This window comes from Lepus europaeus, chromosome 17 (assembly GCF_033115175.1).
Source record: "Lepus europaeus isolate LE1 chromosome 17, mLepTim1.pri, whole genome shotgun sequence".
In the NCBI taxonomy this organism is placed as follows: Eukaryota; Metazoa; Chordata; class Mammalia; order Lagomorpha; family Leporidae; genus Lepus; species Lepus europaeus.
The window spans coordinates 38,044,720-38,069,409 of record NC_084843.1 but is presented as its reverse complement, the minus strand read 5'-3'; the positions used below and the strand labels follow the sequence as shown (position 1 = coordinate 38,069,409).

Genomic DNA, 24,690 nt, shown 5'->3' with positions numbered 1-24,690 from the left:
AATTCCTTTCAGTAATGAGAATGCAAGCAAAATATTTCTAGACAAAAACAGAATGTTCCACTAATTGGCAGTCACATGTACAAAATGTTTAGAATGGCAAGAAGAAAAATAACTAAAATAAACTAACTCCTTCCATTCCCATCTTTTTGTTGTTTAGGTCAATTGTACATCAGTGGTTGCAATATTTTTAAATAGACTAGAATAAATAATAGACTCCAAATCATTCAAACCCAAATCTTGTGGTTGATTTTCCAGAGTTTGGCTCTCATATGTGGCATTTGACTGCTTTTGCACTGAAAAATTTCAGAGCCAGAACTGGGATTGGAGGCATGTCTGCTCAGCATGGAATTAATTGGGTTAATTTGCATGGAAATCATCTGTTGCCTTTTCCTTGCTTTTAAGTGGTACCTAAGCAGAAAGACTTAGGAAATAGAGCCACAGTACTGTATCACTCTTTATCACTCTTTTTTTTTTTTTTTTTAAGATTTCATTGATTTATTTGAGAGGCAAAGTCACAGATAGAGAGGCTTAGCCTACTATGCCGCAGTGGCAGCCCCACAATATCTCTCTTAGATCTGGTCCTCTTTAGCCTGGGCACTGACTGCACAGGGGCTGAGGGTGTTTTGACAACTATTTCGGGAAGTCTGCTTGTCATTACTACTTGCACAAAGGTAATGAAAGCAGCAGCTAATGGGGTGGGGGATGGGGGTGGGGGAAGTTCCTCATTGCAGGGGCTTCTAGGGAATCAAACACTAAGGAGGGGCCAGAACAGAGGAATGGTGGGGCAGGGGTGGGTTTGTCATGAATACAGGTGTTAACATGCCCCCTGGGAAAAACACAGAAAAGAGGATTCTGTCACCAGCATACTGAGATCTTGATTAAATGCAGAAAGCAGAAGTCAGTGAAGTCTGGTAACGCCTCTGCAATCCACGGGGCCGTTTCCAAAGTTCGTGGAAAAATTGAATTAAACAATAATGCACATTTTCCATGATTTTTGTAAGACACCTGGTACTTGCACATGGTGGGCATATATGAGATTAAGAACTTATAGAGCACTGTGTCATCAGTGGGCACTAGACCAGCTCACAGATACCCTTCACCATGGGCATCCCCTGTAGTTTCTACCAAAGATGCTTTCAATTCTTCCTGGAAACCAGGACAGAGAGTGTTTTTCAAGAGGACACCAACTCTGGGAGCACAGGCACTATTTTAGTATTTCCTGGGAAAAATAGATTAAAATTAAATTTAAAATGAATTTTAAAAATAGAGTACAGGGGCCAGTGATGTGGCACAGGTTGAAGCCGCTGCCTGGAACAATGGCATCCCATATGGGTGCCAGAGCAAGTCCTAGCTGCTGTGCTTCCAATCCAGCACCCTGCCAATGCACCTGGGAAAGCAGTGGAGGAAGGCCCAAGTGCTTGCACCCTGCCACTCATGTGGGAAACCCAGATGGAGTTCAGGCTCCTGTCGTTGGCCTGGCCCACCCCTCTCTAGCCTTTGCAGCCATTTGGAGAGTGAACTAGAGGCTGGGAGATTCTCTCTCTCTCTCTCTCTCTCTGCCTTTCAAATAAATAAAATAATTATTTTCTAAAAAAAATAACAGTATGGTAGAGTATCTTAGCACAGAGATCAAGATGTCTCCTGGGATATGCACATCCCATATTGGCCTGTCTGGGTTCCAGCCTCAGCTCTGCTTCTATTCCAGCATCCTACTAATGCACACTCTGGGGGTGCAACAGATGATAGCCTGTGTATGTGGGTCTCTGCCACCCACATGGGAGACCCATATAGAGTTCTGAGACCTTGGCTTCAACCTGGCCCAGCCTCAACTGAACGAACATATGGAGAGTCAACCAGCTGATGGAAGATCTCTCTCTGTCTCTCTGCCTTTCAAATAAGTCAAAACAAACAAACAAACAAACAAAAGCTCCAAAAGCTCCTAGAAGTACACAGTTATCCATAGCATCAAAACACTTTAGAAGAAAAGCACCTCAGAAAGGGCAGAGAGAAGTAGAAGGAGAGCAAGGAAGAAACAGAAGCGGCATAAATACGAAGAGGAAGTGGACCACAAGGAAACAGGGAGAGCAAAGGATCAGGATGTCGACAGATCCCGCGTGACGGTCACCATCCACGACCACAGCTATAGGAGCTAGAAGAACAGCAACTGCGAGGCTGTAGGAGATGATACCCAGCCCGACGGGAGAAGTAGCAGCAGTGTGTGAGAGAGGAGATGAGAGACGTTTACACGTGTGTGGAGAAAGAAAGACCAAGATGGAGCCACTCCTCTGGCTCATCAGCGCTTGCCAGCTCCCCAATGGTTGAAACACAAAATGCAGCATTTGTGCAGATCTGCCTGTAGCTACAATGGCATAACACACTAGGAATTCGTTTTCTATCATCTTTTATGTGTGAGGTGTAGAAAAGAATGACTTATCTTTAAAAAATTATGCATTCCCATAAAACAATTCTAGCAGTACTCAATAAAGTTTTTAAAAGGAGGTTTTAGAAAGTACCCAAATTTCACCTGCTGGAAATAAGTATTAACACTTAAAAGACTCCATTTCAAATCAAGTCAATCAATCCCTCTGCGGATACAAACATGTGTAAAGTGTGTGTGAATGGATAAATAGAAGAATCTAAGGATAAACAGACTTTTGCAAAAATAAACTTGTGCTGCATGCTATCTTAATTAAAATATTTAAGCATTTATTTCACATCCATATATATATAATCGGCATTAGACTGCCCTTTTACCTACTTCCTCTTTATTGCCCCCAATATAAAAGTCTCTTGTCATGCTTCCTTTGAAAGTGTCCTCTTTTGTGTATTAACAGTGGATCTGGGTCTGATCATACCATTTTTTAGTCCCTACTTTGAGGGCGTGGCTACTCAAGTGCAAAGAAAGCCCAGAGCAGAGAACCAGGCATGTACATCCTAATCACGCACAGAAGATGGACAATCTTACTGGTAGAACCAGAGGAGCCAGAGCAACAACAGAGCAGAGCCCTTTCGGAAGTGAGAGGCACCGGAAACATGGAAATCCGGAATGAAAAGTCCATCCACACCATCCTGGCCTGATGACGAGCCACTCCAAACAAGATGTGTCTTGCTGGCCGCTTCCACATACATGCTTTCTCCTATCTCATTTATAGTTTTTCCCATCCCCCAGTTGGAGAGACAGACTTGAGACATATGGCTCCTGCTTCCTTACCGCCAGCAACAATACAGAAGCCTTTCTCTCCTCCAAAGAATGGCCCTAAGGAGCGTGAAGGGAACCCTATAGCACAATCATTATATGAAGATACACACAGAGAGACAGAGGGAAAATGAAAGTTTATACTCTCATAGTGAGACAATTCAATTCACACTCTACTCACTCAATGATCTTGCGAGAGATTTCCATCTATTGTTGTTCATTCACTTACACTGACAATGCACCTCTTACAGTGCAAGCCCCTCACTGCACAGAATTTGAGTTTACAAAGAGGATACGTTTTGCATATATGGCTCCAATGATAAACTTAACCACTTTACCTAGTTCTCCAGCGAGGAAACAAGGATCTCCTCCAAAGCTGGAGACTGGATTGGCTGTGTTGAATTTACTATGTAAAAGTGGCCCTGCTCATCATATACTTTCCTGTTTTTTTTTAATTTTTTTATTTATATAAGATGAACAAATTTCATGTAATTCATATATACAGATTTCAAGAGTATAATGAGGCCAGCGCCACGGCTCAATAGGCTAATCCTCTGCCTTGTGGCGCCGGCACACTAGGTTCTAGTCCCAGTTGGGGCGCCAGATTCTGTCCCGGTTGCACCTCTTCCAGTCCAGCTCTCTGCTGTGGCCAGGGAGTGCAGTGGAGGATGGCCCAAGTGCTTGGGCCCTGCACCCGCATAGGAGACCAAGAGAAGCACCTGGCTCTTGCCTTTGGATCAGCGCGGTGCGCCAGTTGCAGCGTGCTGGCCGCAGCGGCCATTGGAAGGTGAACCAACGGAAAAGGAAGACCTTTCTCTCTGTTTCTCTCTCTCACTGTCCACTCTGTCAAAAAAAAAAAAGAGTATAATGATACTTCCTACCCCATCCTCCCTCCAGCCCATACCACCACCCTTCCTCTTCTGTTATTTTTTCTTTTAATTTTTACAATGACATACTTTCAGTTTATTTCATAATCACAGTTTAACCCTCCATTGAAATAAAGAATTCAACCAGCAGTAAGTAAAAAAACCACTGCTCCTCAATAGTATAAACAATTTTGCCTACGTATATTACATTTTTTGTACTCCATATATTAGTTATCACAAATCATGGAAAACATATGATGTTTGTCTTTTTGGAATGGCTCATTTCACTAAGCATCGTGGTTTCCAGTTGCATCTATTTTGTTACAAAAGACAGGACTTCACTCTTTTTTATGACTGAATAGTATTCCATAGTGTATATATACCATAATTTCTTTATCCAGTCATCAGTTGGTGGACATATGATTCCATATCTTAAGTATTGTGAATTGGGCTGCAATAAACATAGGGATACAGATAACTCTTTCATATGCTGATGTCATGTTGTTTCCCACCATATGCTTCCTTAGGAGATTTTCAAAGAAAATTTTGGCTTGATGCAACGTTCACATACTAGAATCACTGCAAAGCTTAGGTCTTCAGCAAGAAGAAAGTTTTCACTACAGATTTTCTCTTAATTTGCCAGAAGGTATTGAAACATTACTAGATCTCAGATCAATATTCATTTATAAGAGATTTTGTTTATGAAAACTTCACCACAAAAAAAAACCATGGGTTTGTTTTATAAAACTGCATGTGAATTTTAATTACCTATTTTAAGGTTGGTTATAATAGCTGCTTTGAAAAGTGTGGAAACTAACTCATATTTCCTTCCACATCACTCCTTCAAGTTCCACTTTCTATTAGCTAAATAATTATTCTACATTGCCAGGGTTTATATTGCCCTGCTCTGTTATACAGTCATGGGGCCCACTGTCTGGTGGTCTCCATTTCTGTGGGTTCTGCCACTACTCCACATGTCATGACATGATTGATGTCTGGATTTTACCATCAGGTAGGTTTTTCAAGATTAGCTCACAGAGAAAATGAATGGAGCCAATGAATGAAAGATTAGAATGGCTGTTTTTAACTTCCCACTTGAACGACCAAGCTACTTAGATATTAGCAGAAATTGCTTGCTGTCTTCAGGCTCTGCATAGCAATATAAAGAAGAATGAAGCCAAATATATTTCTCGTGGTTTATAGTTTCCTTTTTTTATCATTGAATTTTTCTTCCTAAAATTCAGTCATTTAGCCTAGATATAGCTTGATGTCAATTACTTTGCAACAAGGTTGTTCTTCTTTCTAGGATAAAATTTTTATCTGCGATTTTGCACATTGATTTAGTTCAGGAAAGTTGTCTTCTACTTTATTTTTTTCATTACTTTTCCCTCTCTGTCTAGAATTACATAACAGGCATGCAATAAATATTCCTTGAATGCATGGATGATATGTTTGAATACTTTTTCCGCTCCATTTATTCTATTCTCTTCTTTAGGAAATCAGTTACCCTTCTACTGATTATGCTTCCTCTGTCTTCTAGTTTGATCACTCTGTATTTATAATTGTGAAAGCCAGAGTTACAGGGGGCAGGGGGAGAGGGAAAGATTGATTTCCCATCAGCTGGTTCCCTCCCCAGATGGCCACAACAGCCAGGGCTGAGCCAGGCCAAAACCAGCAGACATGAGCTTTTTTCATGTCTCCCACATGGGTGGCAGAGGCCCATGCATTTGGGTCATCTTCCAGTGCTTTTCCCAGGCCATTAGCAGAGAGTTGGATTAGAAATGGAGCAACCAGGACTCGAACCAGCATCACAGGTGGAGCCTTTAACCAACTGTGCCACAACAGCAGCCCCATAGCCTTTAGAAGAAATTGCCTCTAAAAAGCCTGCAAAGCATTTGAAAGATACACATGCTGAAACTTGTCTGAGGCGTGTCCCCAGAGATCTTTTAATCTTATTTACCATTGGGCTTAGGTGATGCACACATAGGGTCTGTTTTGTCTTAGCCATCTGAAGCAACCTTGTGCAATCCTTGTTGTTCATCTATACATCCTTTATCCATTTCCAGAAATGTCCTTCTTAAACTTAATCAGTATGCTTTTTTAAGCAACCTCTTTTTAGAGACAATACCCTTTCTCTGAAGATGTTTGCAAGCAGTCATGTTCTAAAGAATGCAATCTCCAACCCGAGAGAAATTCACCGCCACCTACCTAATGCCTGCCTTTGCATGCCGAGCAACATATGCTCACTGTGTAAAGAATTACTGTTGAGGAATACGTAAATTCTGACTAGAATGTGACCATTTTGGAACATTCCCAAGACTCATTAAAAGACACTTGTGTCTCCTGGTCACTCAAATTCTGTCCTAAGTAAACCTTATGTTAACCTTTATATAGAGCCAGATTATTTCCATTGACAATCTTAAATGTCTTTGCCCTATCCATTTTGTGTTTGTGGCTGCTGAAGCCTGGCCACACTCATGGCTCTGGCTACGTTGCTCCTACAGTGCCCTCATCCATATCATGGTTTTATTTTTTGCATTTCTTCCCCCAAGTTCTCCTGACACACTCTTCATTTACTACCTGATGTATTATATTTTCTTCTCAGAATCTTTTAAACTGTCTTTTAGATAAAAGATTATAATTCCTTTATTTTTCATTTGAAAATCAGAGTTACAGCAAGAGAAGGAGAGAAAGAAAGAGAAAGAGAGAGATCTCCCATCCGCTGGTTCACTCTTGAAATGGCAGCAACATCCAAGTCTGGACCAGGCCAAAGCCAGGAGCCAGGAGCTTCATCTGGGTCTCCCACACTGGGGCAGGGCAGAGGCCCAAGCATTTGGACCATCCTCTGCTGCTTTCCCAGGCACATTAGAAGGGAGCTGAGGGTGGGGGGGCCAGCACTGTGGCTCTCTTGGTTAATCCTCCGCCTGCAGCGCCAGCATCCCATATGGGCACCGGTTCCAGTCCAGGTTGCTCCTCTTCCAGTCCAGCTCTCTGCTGTGGCCCAGGAAGGCAGTGGAGGATGGCTCAAGTGGTTGGGCCCCTGCACCCGCATGGGAGACCAGGAGGAAGCACCTGGCTCCTGGCTTCAGATTGGCACAGTGCTGGCCATGGCAGCCATTTGGAGAGTGAACCAACAGAAGGAAGACCTTTCTCTTTGTCTCTCTCTTTCTCTCTCTCACTGTCTGTAACTCTATCTGTCAAATAAAAAAAAAAGAAGGGAGCTGGATGGAAAGTGGAGCATCCAGGACTAGAACCAGTGCCCATATGGGATGCTGGCACTGCAGGTGGTAGCTTAACCTGTTGTCACACAGAGCCAGTCCCCTAATTCCTTTGAAAATATACAGATTCATTTGTCAACTCCTCTTATGTTTTAGGGTAATTGTTTTCATGATGTATTTTTTTAATTTACTTCTAAAATGAAAACAATGATTCTGCTTTAAACAGGGCCAACTATGAGCTAAGGAACAACATAGGAAGGGAGATGGTCTAGGGTCACTCACAGTGTAAATTCAGGTTAATCGTTGTGGGCACCATGTCACCCAGTCTGCTTCTATCTACCTGATGGGCTAGAAGCTACTATGTAGTTTGTTAAGCTATCGGTTCTCATCACAATGAAAGAAAACAGCCTTCTGGATGCCTTCATCCATGGCATCAGCATTGCCCATCTCCAACATCCCTTGTTGATAAAACATATAGATAAAAACACATTGGGGTATATGTAGTCCCTGTTGTGGACCCATCACTGCCATATGGGTCCAAGCAAAATACTAAATGATCGTGAAGACAGTTGGTGAATAATAAACCCAGGGACAACAGGAGCAAGGTACCATAAACTGGGTAACTGAAATGAATGCTTGAGAAACTGAGAAAGGAGATGACTCACAAGCAAAATCATGCAGGAGAAAGAGGTGAGAGGGTAAGAAATTCTAATATTGCGAGTATGGCAGAATTTCAGAACTTATCTGTGCCTCAAGTCACACAATCAGTTCAGCTCTGAATACCCACGTGCATCCTCCGGACTCAGGTTTCCAGTACCTGCATGGAAAATCCCAAAGCAGAACAAGGATTCAAGTCACAGCCTTGATTACACCACGTTTTCCCCAGTACTTCCTCTTGCTGTTCCTGCAAAGCTAGGGATTGGGAAACCACCGTGGATTCAGATCAGGATCTGAGAAGCCTGGCGAAGGCAGCAGGTGTGCATGGCTGCTGCAATCTGCCTGAGGGCAAGTTCACACTTGAGGGAGCTGGTGCTTTGCTCCTGGAGGCTTAGTGTGGCTGATACAACCAAGCCATTCCCACATTGTGAGTAGATGAACACAGCTTCCCTACTGTCCTTCACCCTGTGCTTGCCACCTGGATCCTAGGGCATACACTCAGTCCGTGAGGATTCTCTCGTACGTATGCAGTGAGAGCCATTGAGAACGATGTCACTGGGCCTCTGGGGAGACATTGCTCACCTGGTGACCCGGGCCCTACACAACCACAGACAGCTGACAAACCCTGAAAATTGTAGGATGTGTGTGCAGGTTTCAGCGAAACTTGTATCCTCTGCTACTATGTTTCTTCCATTTCAAGTTGAGAATAGAGGTTCCGGCTGGAATGCCTGCCAGACTATAGGCTACAGCTGGGCCACTTTATTGTTTCCCTGAATATGAATAAATGTTTCTTTTTTCTTTTTTTTTTATATGCTGATTCCTTCTCCAAATGCCTGCAATAGCTGGGGCTCCCAGGCCAAAGCTAGGAGCCAAGAATTCAACCCAAGTCTTCCATGTGGGTAGCAGGGACCTAAATACTTGAGCCATCACCTGCTGCCTCTCAGCATGTGCACTGGCAGGAAGCTGGAATCAGAGGCAGAGCCAGGACTCAAACCTAGGCACTGCAACATGGGATGCAGGTGTCTCAAGGAATGTTTTAACAATTGTACCAAACCCCTGATCTTTAGTACATTTTTTGATACAATTCACAGTGTATATGCAAATGAAGTTTGGTGATTTAGAGTTTGGAGTTTCGAATCAGTGTAATTCCTGCCTCTATCACTTGTGAGATTTTCAGTTTCCCCATCAAAAAAAAAAATGGAAATAATAGTATCTTACTGATAAATTACTTCCAGGCTTAAGCAAAAATGATACATTTTTAACACTAAGCATAAAAAATACCACTTATTAGAAATGTTCCTCAACCATTTCCTTCTGTTAGAAAGTGCTTAACATAGCAATGGAGTTTTGATTGACTTGTAATACCTAAATCTAGGTAGACTGTAAGTCATCCAGTAATCATATTTACGTCCAAGTAAGAAAAGAATGCATCCTTTTTCCTAGAAGGAAAGACACAATACTTCTCTGTAGTATTGTCCCCTAAATGTATCAGTGGGATATAGTACCAACCCTTTATAAAAATGTGGTACTTGGCAAGATATTTGCATATTCCTTATCAACTCTGATACTTTAGCATCACAGAGAAGCAGACATCCATGGTTCCCGGCCTGTAGGTAGGAAACAGATGAGACTGGCCTGACATCTCATAGCAACAGTCTACACCTTACTTCTCTACTATGATGCATGGAGCCACCCACGGGGAGCACACAGATGCTGAGGTAACAGGTCATCTGTCTTGCTAAGGTACCAGATGAACTAAAACATCAAAGTAGAATAGCAGACCTCTCTCCTTATAATTGGACAGCCTAGGAAGACTGAGAAGGAGTTAATACAGATGTTCTTAAATCAGATATGGAATAAAGTGAACTTGGAAAGAAGAAAGGAAGGAGGGAAGAGAGAAAGACAAAGCCTACTTCTGCCCTAAACAACCTAATGGCCAATCTTAGACTCCCACAGACCAGAATGATATAATTTAAGAATTTTCTTTCCTATTATCTCTGTGGAACCAACCTACAGTATCTGTTGGTTGACAATATCTGGCTTTCAAATTAACTTCCTCAGGCATCTGAAAACAAAGATGAAGCTCAAAGAGATTACAAAAAGAGACACTGAAAATGTAAGCTTACAAACTACTCAAAGTCAGGCATTCACTGGCACTTAAGAGCTGTTTTTGCTAATGGGTAGCAACTGAAACTGGCTGGGATGGTACCATTCCTGAGCTCAAGAAATAGCTTTGTAACTGAACTCTCATCCTTGGACTCCAAAATTCTTGACACCTATAGCAAGTAGGTTGAGTATCCAGATGTGTCTGCCCCAACAGATGGACAGGTTCTTTAACACATGACTTTATGAAGATGCCATCCATTTTATGACAATGACTCATTCAGTTTTACAATAGTTAGCTGAAACACAGAGACATGTGGAACATACTTGAATGGGTTTCTCCAGAAACTATCTTCTCTCTAGCTCTTTACTTCTTCTTGGTGCATGTTCCTATTCTGATGCATTTAACAGCAGAGAGGAAGGTATCATTTCTTAGCATTTGGCCAAGAAGTGCAATTCCCAGTTGAGTCTGGGTTGAAAATGGTTTATTACAATTAAACATCTTCCAAGGGGGTCAACATCTTAAATGTGTGACTGTCCACTAATTATGTTTATTAATCAAGGAGGTTAACTGTATAACTTTTTAAGAGATGAAAACGAAATGATGGTTCCTAAAAGATGGTTTATTTATCCAGGCCTCAAGAACAGAACAGACTAGACCTGGCTGGTGAAGAAGTAGCTTGGGGGCCACAGTAGCCTACTTGCTCTCAGCCCAGGCTGCAGTCCCTGGAAAGAAATACCAACCCCACTCCCACCCAGCACAAGGTCCTTACAGCTGAGCAAAATCCCTTGTACATCCACAGCATTGCTTCAAACAGCCCTTTTGGGGCCCTTCTAACAGTCCCAGTCCTTCCAGGACCTTACAGACAATGCACTGAAGCAATCACTGAAAAGAACAAGACAGGACCCTCCACCTGCTGCTGAGGATTGCTCATAGATCCACCTTGAGGCATCTCATGTTAGAACTTTGAGGTTGTCGCTACTTTGCTCCTGTTCTGATTTTTAATGAGTGTGAGTGTTATTTTCTTTACATCCATTTATTTGAAAAGGACAGGTTGGAAGAGAGAGAGAGGAGAAAGTTCTCCTATATGCTGGTTCACTATCCAAGTGCTCATAATGGCTCTAGCGATGTCTACACTGCTACATCCAGATCTCCTCTATGGATAACAGGAACCCAGCTACTTGGGTCCTCACCACTGGCTCCCAGTGTTTGCATTAGCAGGAAGCTGGAGTCAGGAACAGGAGATGGATGTCAAACTGAGGCACTCCACCATGGCATGTGGCACCTTGACCTCTAGGCCAAATCCCTGCCCTTTCTGCTCTATGCTTATTCCCTGGCATGAAGGTAGTGTACCCTTAAAACTCCTGAAATTGATATTGATGCATCTACCATCCCATGATCTATGCTCCATCATTGTCTCACGCACTGCCCAGTCCACCCCCCAATCCTGGTTTTGCCGGCACAAAGCTCTATGAGAAACCAGTAGAGATTCCACCTTACACCAAAGCTGAGGAACACTGGACTAGAAATTAAAAATAGGAGTTCCCTTTTATACCAAAAGTAGATTCTAGAAAATCACTTTCTTCATCATACCTGTCCTGAGAGTACCTATCACCAGACGACAGTTATTTAGAATGTAATAAAAAATTAATGAGTTTGGGAAAGTCACCAAGTTAATCAAGGTCTGATGCAATGGGATGTGGCAACATGATGCTCAAAGAGTCGGGAAGAAGCTTGGGTTTAGAATCTAAGGAGTAGCCTTTGACTTGCTCCTCCTCCACTTCCAAGCTGTATCTCCTTGGGAATTCCCACAACTACTCAGCGCCTTAACTTTCTTAAGTAAAAGGAGAATTCACTAGAATCACATCATGTCTTCCCTTTCAAGAGTAAATCCATTGTTTACAGGTAAGAGGACAGGAAGAGCAGGCAGAAGTAACAATTTGAGTTGTGCATCTGCTACGCTGAATGAGCACATACCTGGGATAGGTAATTCTCCTCTTTTGTGCATGCTCATTCTCTCACTCTCTCCCTCTCCCTGAGTTTTTATTTCTCTGTGCATAGAACTCTTTATTCTGGAATGTACATTGTGAAACAGAGTTACTAAACTAGATGTAGTTCAGTATCTGAAGCCACGTTTATTTTACAGGCAATTTAAAAGATTTTCAAGAATAGTTCATACTGAGAATGGTTTTAACTTTATATACTGCCACTAAAACCTAATCTTTATGTAAAGTGGGATTCCTCTACACAATGAGTTCATAGGGTTCTTGTGAAGATTACATGAGGTAACTCCCATAAAACACTGGACACGGTGCCTAGCACTCAAAAAGTACTGTTTTTTCTGTCCATATCCCAATTCTAACGCATGGACTAACTTCTGTCTTGTCATGGGGAATTACAAGTTTGAGATCAAATGGATCAATAGGAACACAGCTCAAGTTTCCTTTTCTTAGATCTGTTTAGGGAACTTGGTAACAGCTTTGCTGTGAGTCTTCTCTCAAAACAGCTGAGGAAATGGGCCAGAAAGACTTTGCCAAGAACATGCAACTGGCCAAAATTCTCAGGAGTTGAATTTTTATCTTTAAATTCTATCTCAAAAAATAATTAGGACCTATTTCTAAATTCATGGCATCATAGACATCATGAGATTCATTTTCAAAGCTTCTGTCAATTTGATACAATGTCAAGACAATTTCAGCTTCTTAATTTTCTTCATATACCAATCACTTAACTAATTGAAACAGATTTTCTAAGTGATATTCTTCCCTATTTATTCATAATTATCCAATCAGTTGAAGTACTTTCCTCTAACTTTAATCATAATAGAATAAGTGTTTTAATCAGATAAGTTTAAAGTTTAATCAACTCTGACTTCTATGCTTACGGAAATGTTTTAATAATCTAAATTAAAATCCCCTACAATAATTCACGCACTCCTCTCAATGGCATTTCATAGTTCAAGGAGGGGCACATGCCATGGGCTTAGCCTTTGATAGCTCTTGATTGTATCAATCAAAAGTCACTTTCCTTAAACACAGCATAAATTGCATCTCAATATATATAGATTTCCATACTGACAAGAAATTTACTAAGCAAATTTTATAATTGTCTAATGTTATTAATCATTTCACCTTCATATTTTAAGGAGCTGAACTTGCATGTTTAAAAACCATCTGAGGAAATCCTACACTTCTACATTGAAGGTATGGGAGAGCCTGGTTTCTGCAGGGTCCACAGTGAACAGCCAAGGGAAGCACATGCAAATTTTTTGCACTTAGAGAATAATCTACTCTGCTGTATTAATCCAATTAGATGGTGCCATGTGGAAGTGATAGATAACCTTGAAAATGTTACAGAACAACAAACTATTACCACTGAGTAGGCAAGTAATTATAAGTAGGTAAATTCAGGTTCATGGGGTAATTGGAAGCAAAAATTTACTAAGTTCTCCCTCAAATGGTCTTTTAGTTCACAGTGACATCAAATATTGTGAATTTATTGGTGTTTTTTCCAATTCTACATTCTACAAACATTTGTAAAATGCAGAAAACAATAATGAGAATAACTTGGAAATTGCACTATTAAAATATATTTACTTGGACACTATAAGCAACAATGAACTGATCAGCTCCTGTCCTGACTTTAGATGTACAATGTAATACTTTATCCTTTTTAGTATTTGTTGTTGTTGTTGTTGTTCTAGTACTAGTGGTTGAACTCAGTAATTAACACACAATTATTCTCAGGTGTTTAAATTTTAACTGAAAAGTGATCCCTGTTAAATCTAAGAGTGGAAAGAGAGAGGGAGGAGATGAACAATTTGGAACATGCTCAATCGGACTGGCCGCAAATGGTGGAGTTAGAAATGTGCCAGGGGATTCCAACACAATCCCATCAAGATGGCATGTACCAATGCCATCGCACTAGTCCAAGTGATCAATTTCAGCTCACAATTGATAGCTCTGATAGGTCTAAGAGTCAAAGAGATCACACAAACAAGACAAGTATCTGCTAATACTAACTGATAGAATCAAAAAGGGAGAGAAAGATCCAACATGGGAAGTGGGATACACAGCAGACTCATAGAATGGCAGATGTCCTAAACAACACTCTGGCCTCAGAATCAGCCCTCAAGGCATTCGGATCTGGCTGAAGAGCCCATGAGAGTATAGCAGGCATGGAAAGCCAAGATATCATGGAAAAAAAAAAAGACCTAAATGAATGATCTCTGTGAGTGAGATCCCAGTGGAAAGAATGGGGCCATCAAAGAAGGAGGTACCCTTCTCCGAAGGGAGGAGAGAACTTCCACTTTGACTATGACCCTATTGGAATAAGATCAAAGTCAGCGAACTCTAAAGGCTTCCATAGCCCTGGCAACTCATGACTAGAGCCTAGGGAGATTACTGACGCCATGAACAGGAGTGTCAGATTGTTAAATCAGCAACAGGAGTCACTGTGTACTTACACCCCATGTGGGATCTGTCCCTAATGTGTCGTCTAAAGCAAAGTGATGCTATAACTAGTACTGAAACAGTATTTTTATACTTTGCGTTTCTGTGTGGGCACAAACTGATGAGGTCTTTACTAATTATATACTGAAGTGATCTTCTGTATATAAAGAGAATTGGAAATGAAAAAAAAAACAACCTGGTGTTAAAATGGAAATGGCATAGAAAATTAATTAATTTTAAAAAAAATTATGTAGGATCTCTGTCTTTAATGTGCTGTACATTGCTATTTAATGCTATAATTAGTAATCCAATGGTAGTTTTTTCACTTTATGTTGCTATATGGGCAAAATGTTGAAATCTTTACCTAATATATACTAAACTGATCTTCTGTATACAAAGAGAATTGAAAATGAATCTTTACATGAATGGAAGGGGAAAGGGAGCGGGAAAGGGGAGGGTTGTGGGCAGGAGGGAAGTTATGGGAGGGGGGAAGCCATTGTAACCCATAAGCTATACTTTGGAAATTTATATTCATTAAATAAAAGTTTAATAAAAAATATATATTTACTTTTAGCATTTTAAAAATCTATAATAATCTAGAAAACTATATAGTCTAGAAAACTATAAAAAAGGAAACTCACCCCCTAATGTTAATATCCAGGGATAATCTCTTCTGAAAGTTTGATTAACACACATGCATATAAATCTACATATAAAGATTTAAATTGAGATTACACAGTGTAAGCAACTTCTTACCTGGAGTTTTTCATTGGAAATTGTGCCATTTTTTCTTTTCATGTTATTAACCACACTAATATTTTCAAAGCATATTTATTGATGACTATAATAAAATATTCCTATTATACTATAAGCTCCATGAGTATAAGAATGAAATCTGTTATGTTCATATATCCAGGTACAAAGTATTCCATCATTTATTTAATAACCTTCCTACTGTCTGATGTTTTGGAAGTTTCCAAATTTCCACTGCCATAAATGTTAGATTATTAATGTACAAAATTTTTTAAAATTTCTCCAAACTGCCCCCTTTCTCTAACAGCTATTCTCTCTCCCTCCCTCCCTTTCAGCCTCAGAGGAAAGTTCTATTTTGCCTGATGAGTTTTGGAGTCTTTGTGATAATGACTCAGAAGGAAAGGGACAAAATTGAAGAGGTCTGTGGACTAGGACTATAAGAATGTCAGAACACTGGAGGAAAAGATGTGAAAGTACTTGTGTGTAGGGATAACATTGGAGGCTAAAAAAGATGGCAGTGGTCTATGTGAACTCCTCACTGAGTTTTTAAAATTCAAGTACAGAAATTGAAGTGGATTTTTTTTTTTTTTGCCTAACATCCATTTGTGAGTATTAGAGTAACCTGGCTTCTGAAACAAAGAACCCCCAAATCTCAGTGACTTCATATCATTAAAGTTTGCTTCTTACAGCTGTCTGTGCAACAGGTAGGCATACAGTGCTGGACCTCATGTGATGATGCAGGGAACTCCTTCTGTTTAATGGATTTTACATCCTACAGGGCCTGAGTGCTGCCCTGGTTCTCTCGCATCCTGCCTGGAGGTGAGGAAGCAGAGAACACAGACGATTCTGTGGGAGTTCTAATGGCCAGACCTAGAGGAAATGTATGTCACTTACTCTTTTAAGACAGTTTTCCTCTTTCTTTCTAAGCTTATTTACTTACTTGAAAGACAGAGCAATAGAAAAAGATAGAGAAAGATGTCTTCAATCACTGGTTCACTCCCTTAACTGCCTACAATAGCTGAATCTGGGGCAGGCTAAAGCTGGGAATATGGAACTCAATCTGGGTCTCCCATGTAGGTGGCAGGGACTCGAGTACTTGAGCCATCATCTGCTGCCTCCCGGCATGCACACTAGCAGGAAGGTGGATCAGAAGGCGAGATGGGCCTGGAACCAGGCATTCTGATATAGAATGCAGGAGTCGCAAGCGTGGCCTAAGCTAATGCATCACAAAATCCATCCCGTATATGCCTCATTCCATTGCCCGGAACTCAGTCATACAGCCCCCACCTAACTGCAAGAGAAAATAAAAAGATGCTTTGTTGTGTCCCTGCCTCTGCTATCATCCCCTACTCTACGACATCTTGGTAAAACTGTTACTCCAGGTAAACGTGTTCCCCTGGCCAAACGGTGGGTGCAGGGCCTGGGTGGAATGTCCTTCCTGGGTACAGTCATGTGCCACTGAACAACAGGCATAGGTTATGGACACGCAGTGTGAGACAGTGTCATTGTGGGAATATCACAAAGTGCGCTTACACCAAGTGAGATGGCTCTGACATCACCATGCAGGCCACTGTTGCACAGAGGGTCTATTTGTGGCACATGGCCATATCTGAATGGTGAGTACAGCAACATATGGCTGGATAGATGTGGAGCCACTTTATCCTGATGGCAGTTCCCTATGAAAAGCCTTCATTTGTTGCTGTAACTCGGACTCCCACCTAGCCTCGGACCTGTCGTTTCCAACAGCATTCGGTTTGTCCTTCCTATCCATGATCTACCCACGTCTTTCCACCTGTTTTGCACAAGCTTGCCATAAGGGTTTTTTGTTCTTATGACCAAGGGATCCCCTAATACAGAACTTGGCTTATTTTGAAATTACCTTTTGTTATTATCTCTATTGGTCTGTGTGTCTCTGCTGATAACACTTTTATGATGGTTTTTTAGATGTACACAAATAATATTGAGATCAATCCATGTATACATAAATCTTTACCCTATTCCTAATTATGTTCTTAGGTCAAATGCCCAGATAAAATATGCTTTTAAAAATATTATAATGTAGTCCCAGTTGCTCCTCTTTGAGTCCAGCTCTCTGCTGTGGCCCAGGAGTGCAGTGGAGGATGGCCCAGGTCCTTGGGCCCTGTGCCCACATGGGAGACTGGCGGGGGCGGGGGGGTGGGGAAGAGGGCACCTGGCTCCTGGCTTCGGATCAGCGCAGCATGCCAGCCACAACGCGCCAGCCGTAGCGGCCACTTGGGGGGTGAAATGGAAAAAGGAAGACCTTTCTCTCTGTCTCTCTCTCTAACTCTGCCTGTCAAAGAAAAAAATATAATACTAATTATCTATTTCAGTCACTCAAATATCAATATAAAATCTTTTCATAAGGATTCCATTTCAGCTTTAGAAAATGGTGCTTTCAGCACTGTAGGTAACAGTGAGCAAGAAAGCACTCGCTACACAGTCCAGTGTTAATATTAAAGTTCAATCAACATACCTACTCACGCATCAAGTCCCTACAAAAACGCAAGACACAGTATGAGCTCCCAGGAGAGTGGTGTCCTCACTCGCGGGAGGAGGAAAGGAGGGGAGGATGCAGCTGTATCATCCGCAGCCTCTGGCATCCTAGTCAGTTCGGAGGACTTGGGTTTCATCAGAGGCCATCCCCCCCCCCCCAGCCCCTCCAGGAATATCTTGGCCTCTACACTGAGGTCTCTGGGCCTCCACAGGGCACCAAACAATTATCGGTAAGATCACTTTGTGAGCACATTTTTAAATAAATGAGTAACATTACCTTACATGAATAAACTTCATTACCAATCCATGTAACAATTTAGAGATTTTAAAAAAAGAAATAATTTGGCCGGCGCCGTGGCTTAACAGGCTAATCCTCCGCCTTGCGGCGCCAGCACACCGGGTTCTAGTCCCAGTTGGGGCGCCAGATTCTGTCCCGGTTGCCCCTCTTCCAGGCCAGCTCTCTGCTGTGGCCCGGGAAGGCAGTGGAGGATGGCCCAAGTCCTTGGGCCCTGCACCCACATGGGAGACCAGGAGAAGCACCTGGCTCCTGGCTTCGGATCAGTGCGGTGCGCCAGCCACAGTGGCCATTGGAGGGTGAACCAACGGCAAAAAGGAAGACCTTTCTCTCTGTCTCTCTCTCTCACTATCCACTCTGCCTGTCAAAAAAAAAAAAAAAGAAAGAAATAATTCAAATACCATATCATAAGCATATGACACTATTGCCAAGTACCATTAAAGGAAAAGGCAGCTATGGACCAAGATTTTAAAAATCCTAAACAGAGTTTTCAGAAACAGAATTAAGTGACACAATGAATCATGGATAAATGTCAATCACTCTGCATTGCAAGGACAATTTTATGTTAGTAAGCAAACTAACATAATATACTCTCTTAACTGCCAAAACATTTATTTAATTACAAGTCTATTTCTGATTTTAAAACAAATTGCAAAATAGGATGGGATGGATGCTTCTTGAATATTATTAAAAAATAACATAAGACATATCTAAACCAGCATTTTGATTGGTGGAGAAATAATGGAAGTAGTTCCATTAAAATCAGAAAAAAAGGGATGTCTTAGATCCTCACAATTATTTAATATTGTTTTTAACATTCAAGCCAAAGCCATTAAGAAAATGTAATAAGAGGTATGCATACTTGAAGGAAGGAGGTAAAATTATTTCCAGCTAACAACATTTTATGTAATTCATAATGTTCTGCAAAGCCCAAGAAAAGAAACTAGAAAACTTTCCAAAGCATTAAGAGAAACAGTAAGATAGTTTCAAAATGCATGTATGAAAATGCAATGGCTTTTTCACAAACCAAAGATAACCTGCGGGAAAAAAAAACCTGTTTTGCAATTGGAACAAATAACAAATAGGAAAATAGAAAATTAATTTGCAGCAGTAAAAATTATAGAACTCTACATAGAAATACAAAAGAATTATTGAATAATGAAAATACACACCCAGGTTTTAGACAAAAAGATCTTGTGTTGTAAAAATTTCAGTTCTCAGGGGCCAGCGCCGTGGCGCTGTAGGTTAATCCTCTGCCTGCAGCACCAGCATTCCATATGGGCACCGGTTCTAATCCAGGTTGCCCCTCTTCCAGTCCAGCTCTCTGCTGTGGCCTGGGAAGGCAGTGGAGGATGGCCCAGGTGCTTGGGCCCTGCACCCGCATGGGAGACCAGGAAGAGGCACCTGGCTTTGGATCTGCACAGCGCCAGCCATGGCGGCCATTTGGGGACTGAACCAACGGAAGAAAGACCTTTCTCTCTGTCTCCCTCTCACTGTCTGTAACTCTATCTCTCAAATAAAATAAATTTAAAAAAAGAAAAGATTTCAGTTCTCAGAATGGGTGTTCAGCCTTGTGAGACACCTGCACCCCCCATCGGAGGGCCTGGATTCAATTTTCAGGCCCAGCTTTCACTCCAGCTCCCTGCAGTTATGGCTCAAGCAACTGAGACCCTGCTACCCATGGGGAGACCTGGAAGCCATTTTCTTCTTGGCCCAGCCAGGCATTGAAGGCATCTGGGGACTTGTCTCTGTCTGTCCTCCCACCTAGGAAAAACAAGGTAAATTTTCTCTAAAATATGGATTCTCTAAAATATGTAATTCCAACCAAAATTCCAACAGGAATATTTAGTATTTAATAAAAATTATTTTAAAATTTATCTGCAAACACCATAACAAAAATTATGAAAAGAGTTGGGGAGGTACACACACTTTCCCTACTCAACAGCAACACCTTGTCGTGAGCAAGAATAGTAATAACAGCAGTAAGACTGATGGCATTGGCCCAGAAAAAGACATACTGCTGAGGGACACAGTAGAGAACCTGAAAAACAGACTCAAGTACTATGAGAATTTAGTGTGTGACAAATGTGGCATTTCGAATCACAAGAGAAATGTTGATTATTCACTGAAGAATCTGGGGCAGCTGACTACTGTGTTAGGAGAAAAATTAAATTGCATAAATTAAACTCCAGTTAGATTAAAATGTATAATAAATGGAACACTTGAAACAAAAGTATGAGTAAAGACTTTTAATAACAATAGAGTAAACAAATCTTTCTTGACACCAAAGCCAGAAACCATAGAAGAAAAATGAATTTACATAGAATTTAAATATTGCTGGGCAACAAAAAACAGAAATACCAAAAAGTATAGAAGTTTGAAAGACTCAGGAAAAACAACATAGTAACACACAGGGTAAAGAGTTAACATTCCTCCTACCGCTACACAAGGAGCTCTTGCGAATCAACTGTAAAAGGAAAGTGGTCAAAGACTATGAACAATTGATTCAGGAAAGATGAAATTAAAATGGGCAAAATAGAAAGAGATGTTCAGGTGCATTATTTCCAAAATACAAATAGAAACAATAAAAAAGAACTTGCTTCAAACCATAACATTGGCATCAGATAAATAACAAAGAAGCAAATATAGGCAAAGGAGGAAAATACTGGCATTATCAAAAGTTGTTGATGGCATATAAATGAACACAACCTTTTCTGAGAGGAATTTTGTCGACTCATGTCACAATTATAAATGTAGTGATGCTTATAATCAATTATAAGTAAATCTCATTAAATCCAATACTCTTATGTTTGCAAATTCTCCACAAAGCGATAATCACACACTAGGGAAAGGGGAAAGCATGGATGCACAAATATGCCTTCTCTGTTACCATCCACAATAGCAAAGTTGGAAAGACAAAACAAAATGTCCATCATCAGATAACTGCTTAAGCAAATGAGATACTCATAGGATGTCATTATCTAGTATGCAGAGCATGATGTCAGCATGTTTCTGAATAGGGAAAAAACAGCCTGCAGTGTAGGATGCTATTTATATGTGTGTGCAAAAACATTTAAAAACCTGGAAATTTATTTCTAAATGGTAAAATTTTAGTGGCTTTTATTGTTTTTTCTCACTTTTTTGCATTTCACGTTTCTTGCCAATGAACATACGCCAGTGTCATTTTAACTAAAAAATACTCAGTTCTTTCCAAACAAATAGGTTTACCAACAAGTCCACTAATGCTTTTCACTGTCTTTGTCCTACCCTCTACATCCATATTACAAAATTTCATCAATCCTACATGGCACATTTTTTCCCCCAGATTTTCCTTCACTAGGTTGGGTCTTAAAATAGATGTATCTCACAACTGCTGTTGGCCATGACATGACATAGCTGTCATTGCCTGTGTGTGTGCAGACTTGGCCATAGGTATTCGGATTGTCATCACTTCAATTAATTACATGCATTATTGGAACTACGCTTGTTGAATATACATATTCCAACACACAGATATACATTTGCTTTGGTTACTGTTGCTGCATCATCGATCACCTCAAACCTTGGTGGCTTACAAGAATCATTTTATCTTGCACAGTTTCTGTGAGCCGAGTATTCAGGAAGGGTTTGGCAGGGTGGTTCTGGTTAGGAAATCTCCCCTGGACAGCACTCCGTTTGTGGCTGGCACAGCACCAGCGGACGCAGAGGGAAACACAGCAGCTGGAAACCAGCAAAGCCTCTTTCTTCAGGAAGTCTCCAGGCTTGGCCACATGACTCTCCTTCAGTAGGGCCAGTCTGATCTTCCTTACAGCGTGGCAGCCGCAAGAGTCAGACTTGTAGACACGAAGGCTCTGGGCTCCACAGAGACTGGAACCAGGCAGGCAAGGTCAAAGGTGCATCTGCTTTTCTGATCTGGCTTCGGAAGCCATTCAGCAGCACTTCTGCTGGGTCCTTCCAGTTTACATGCGAGACCAACTCACGTGAGGCGAAATCAGCCTGCCCCTCTCAGTGTGGAAAGGAGTGACATTCTAGAAACACGTGAGGAACAAGAGCCATTATTCACAGCCATCTCTGGTGGGGGAAAGAGTCTGCCACACAAGGTTTTCAAAAGATTACGCCATTGTTTACATTGTTTACACTGAAGTGCAATTTTAAACCCAGAAAGGCACATGATAAAAAAATAATCCATTTCTCTGGGTAACAGAGTTCTTTCAGCAAGTGAAAAACGAAAATTGCAAGTGAGGAGAGCAGCATCCCGCAGTTGAATCACAACTATTCTTCCTTCGTAGCTATCCAGACACATCTTCTACTTGGCCTTGCAGGCCTGCAGGCCTCACTTCCCGTGGAGCTGAGGTGCTCCTGGACCCTTTGGCTTCAGGTTGGCTGGGACCAGTGGACAGGCCTGGCAGGAGATGGTAGGGAGAGGGGAGAGTGAGGGCAGAGCATCCACCCTTCCATCTCCCCACCCCCCAGTTTCCTCCCTGTGAGCTTCCCTGGCTCAAGGATCCTTTCCCCTCCTGAATGCCTGTGACATCCCCCACCCCTCATTCTTCTGGGGTGAGGGGAGAGCTCCTTGGCTGCTAGCCCCTGGCTCCCTCACTTTGCTTTTTGGTTCCCCTACCACTTTGTGAAAAAAATAAATCCCTGTGATAAAGAGGTACATAAAATGATGCCACATCTTACAACCAGTGGCCTCTTAGAATAGATGAGGGGCAACTTCAGAACTGACCCACTCCCCTTCACTTCAGGTGGTAGCAAAACAGATGGGCCTGCCTGAGGCCTTCCCGTGGTGGGCAGGTACGCTGTGGGGGGAGCCAACAGACACATCAGGAAGCTTCCCTCCCAGAGGGGCTGGTGGCTGGACTCTGAGGAAGGCACCCCCTTTATAGATTCTATGTCGATGCCCTTGCGCTGTACACACACCTCAGTGATGTCTGCTCCACGTGCAGCCTGACCTTATCTAGGACTTAAGTAAGCCCCAAGACTTACCCTCGTGTAGTAGAAACAGAAGCGCAGCAAGGAGAAACTGGTTATCAGACAGCAAGGACTGTCCTACAGAGTGGGGAGAGTACCTACATGGAAAGAGTGGGTTGAGATGACAAGGAACAGAAGGAATGGGACGAGGAATCGCAACAACAAGAACCATAATCATACAAGACGCCCTTGTGCCTCCTGTGACTCACAGGGTCCAAAGAGGGAGGCACATCTGTGAAGCCCGGGGCAGCTGGGTTCCATACAGCATCCAATTTCAGAGAATTTATTTCATGAACACTTCTGTGCACGAGCCCAGTCCTAGCCACAGCTATGCATTTCAGTGGTGCCAGCAGCCAGAACTTTCCAAATCACAGTGAAACCTGCACACATGATACTAGCTTGTATGTCAGATGTTCATTGAACTGAAAGTCCAGCATATTCTTTTCAAGTAGAACTGGGTTAAGAGACACTGTCTTGTTTCCATTGGGTAAGTCACTGATTCATTTAAGTTACTGAGGAAAGGGTGTGCCAGCTTTGATTGGATATAGGAAATCATTTTGTGAAAATTAAATTTTTGGAATAAAAACATTTTTAAAATGGCTTAATTTCAATGAGTTCAAAAATTTTATTAACATCTGTCAAGAAAACAGATTTCTACTTTCTGTTATGCAGATCCTGGAGGCAGTGGTGATGGCTCAAGTAATTGGGTTCCTGTCACCCACGTTGACAGACATGGATTGAGTTCCCAGTCTCTGGCCTTTGCAGACATTTGGGGGAATGAAACAGAGGATGGAAGTTCACGCTTGTTTCTCTCTCTCTCTCTCTCTCTCTCTCTCTGCCCTCTTCCTCCTCTTCCTCTTCTCTCTCTCAAATAAATAAGTAAATAAGATTGGAGGCGCAAAGAATCACGAGGAGAGACAGAGCTGTGTCACACCACACAGGGAAAGCTCTGGGAACTCTTTCCTTCTCTACTCTCTTCTCTCTTCTTGCCCAGACCTTGAGAAATGATGAGAACTTGTATGTGCAAAGATCCTCTGACTCAGCACTTCTTGCACTGGGGTATTGGCAGTGTCTCCTACATTAATGCAACATCAGAGCTAGTCTTTCAGGATGCTGTATGCTGTCAGAAGTGCCCACTCCCCTACAACATGAACTTCTCCAGCATCAAAATTCTTTAGTATTTCAGACATAAAAATCCAGTGTATTCAAAATGAGGGTTATCTGATAAACAATCCCATTCTGAGGAGTTTCTGCTTTCAGCTGTTAATAGATTAGTAAACTTCATGTGGAAGATAAGAAAGTAGATTTATCTTCATATTATTTGGCCCCAACCTAAAAATCATGCAGGTCTAGAAAATCACACATGCCTACAGCAGCAAACCTGGGCAAACACTCCCAGGAATTCCACCTGTCCCCATGTGCAATGTTAGAGGCATACACCATATGGCATAATTTGTAGGTACAGAGGTATAAAATGTTGTATGACACAGCTGGAGAGGAAAAATGGTCTTTCTTAAAAATGGGAACTTGGCGATATCAGAAACAGGAAGACAAAATGAGTCTTTGCAATGTTCCTTTCAATACAGGTGCTCTATTCAGGATTCTCTCGATGGCTGGTGTCAGAAAGCCTATTTGAACTAACTTCAGGCTCTAATTTACTAG

General features: G+C 41.6%; 1 protein-coding gene across 1 annotated transcript in view; it reads right to left on the bottom strand.

Annotated features, from left to right (window-relative positions):
• Nucleotides 1-20,337: 20,337 nt before the first annotated feature.
• HTR7 (5-hydroxytryptamine receptor 7) overlaps nt 20,338-24,690 on the bottom strand; it is a 122,480-nt gene continuing 118,127 nt past the window's right edge. The window contains exons 3-4 of the mRNA XM_062214600.1: nt 23,044-23,126; nt 20,338-22,456 (exon numbers count right to left, since the gene is read on the bottom strand). Coding sequence (XP_062070584.1) covers nt 22,344-22,456; nt 23,044-23,126 — 196 coding nt within the window. The 3' untranslated portion in view covers nt 20,338-22,343. The remainder of the gene's footprint in view (nt 22,457-23,043; nt 23,127-24,690) is intronic.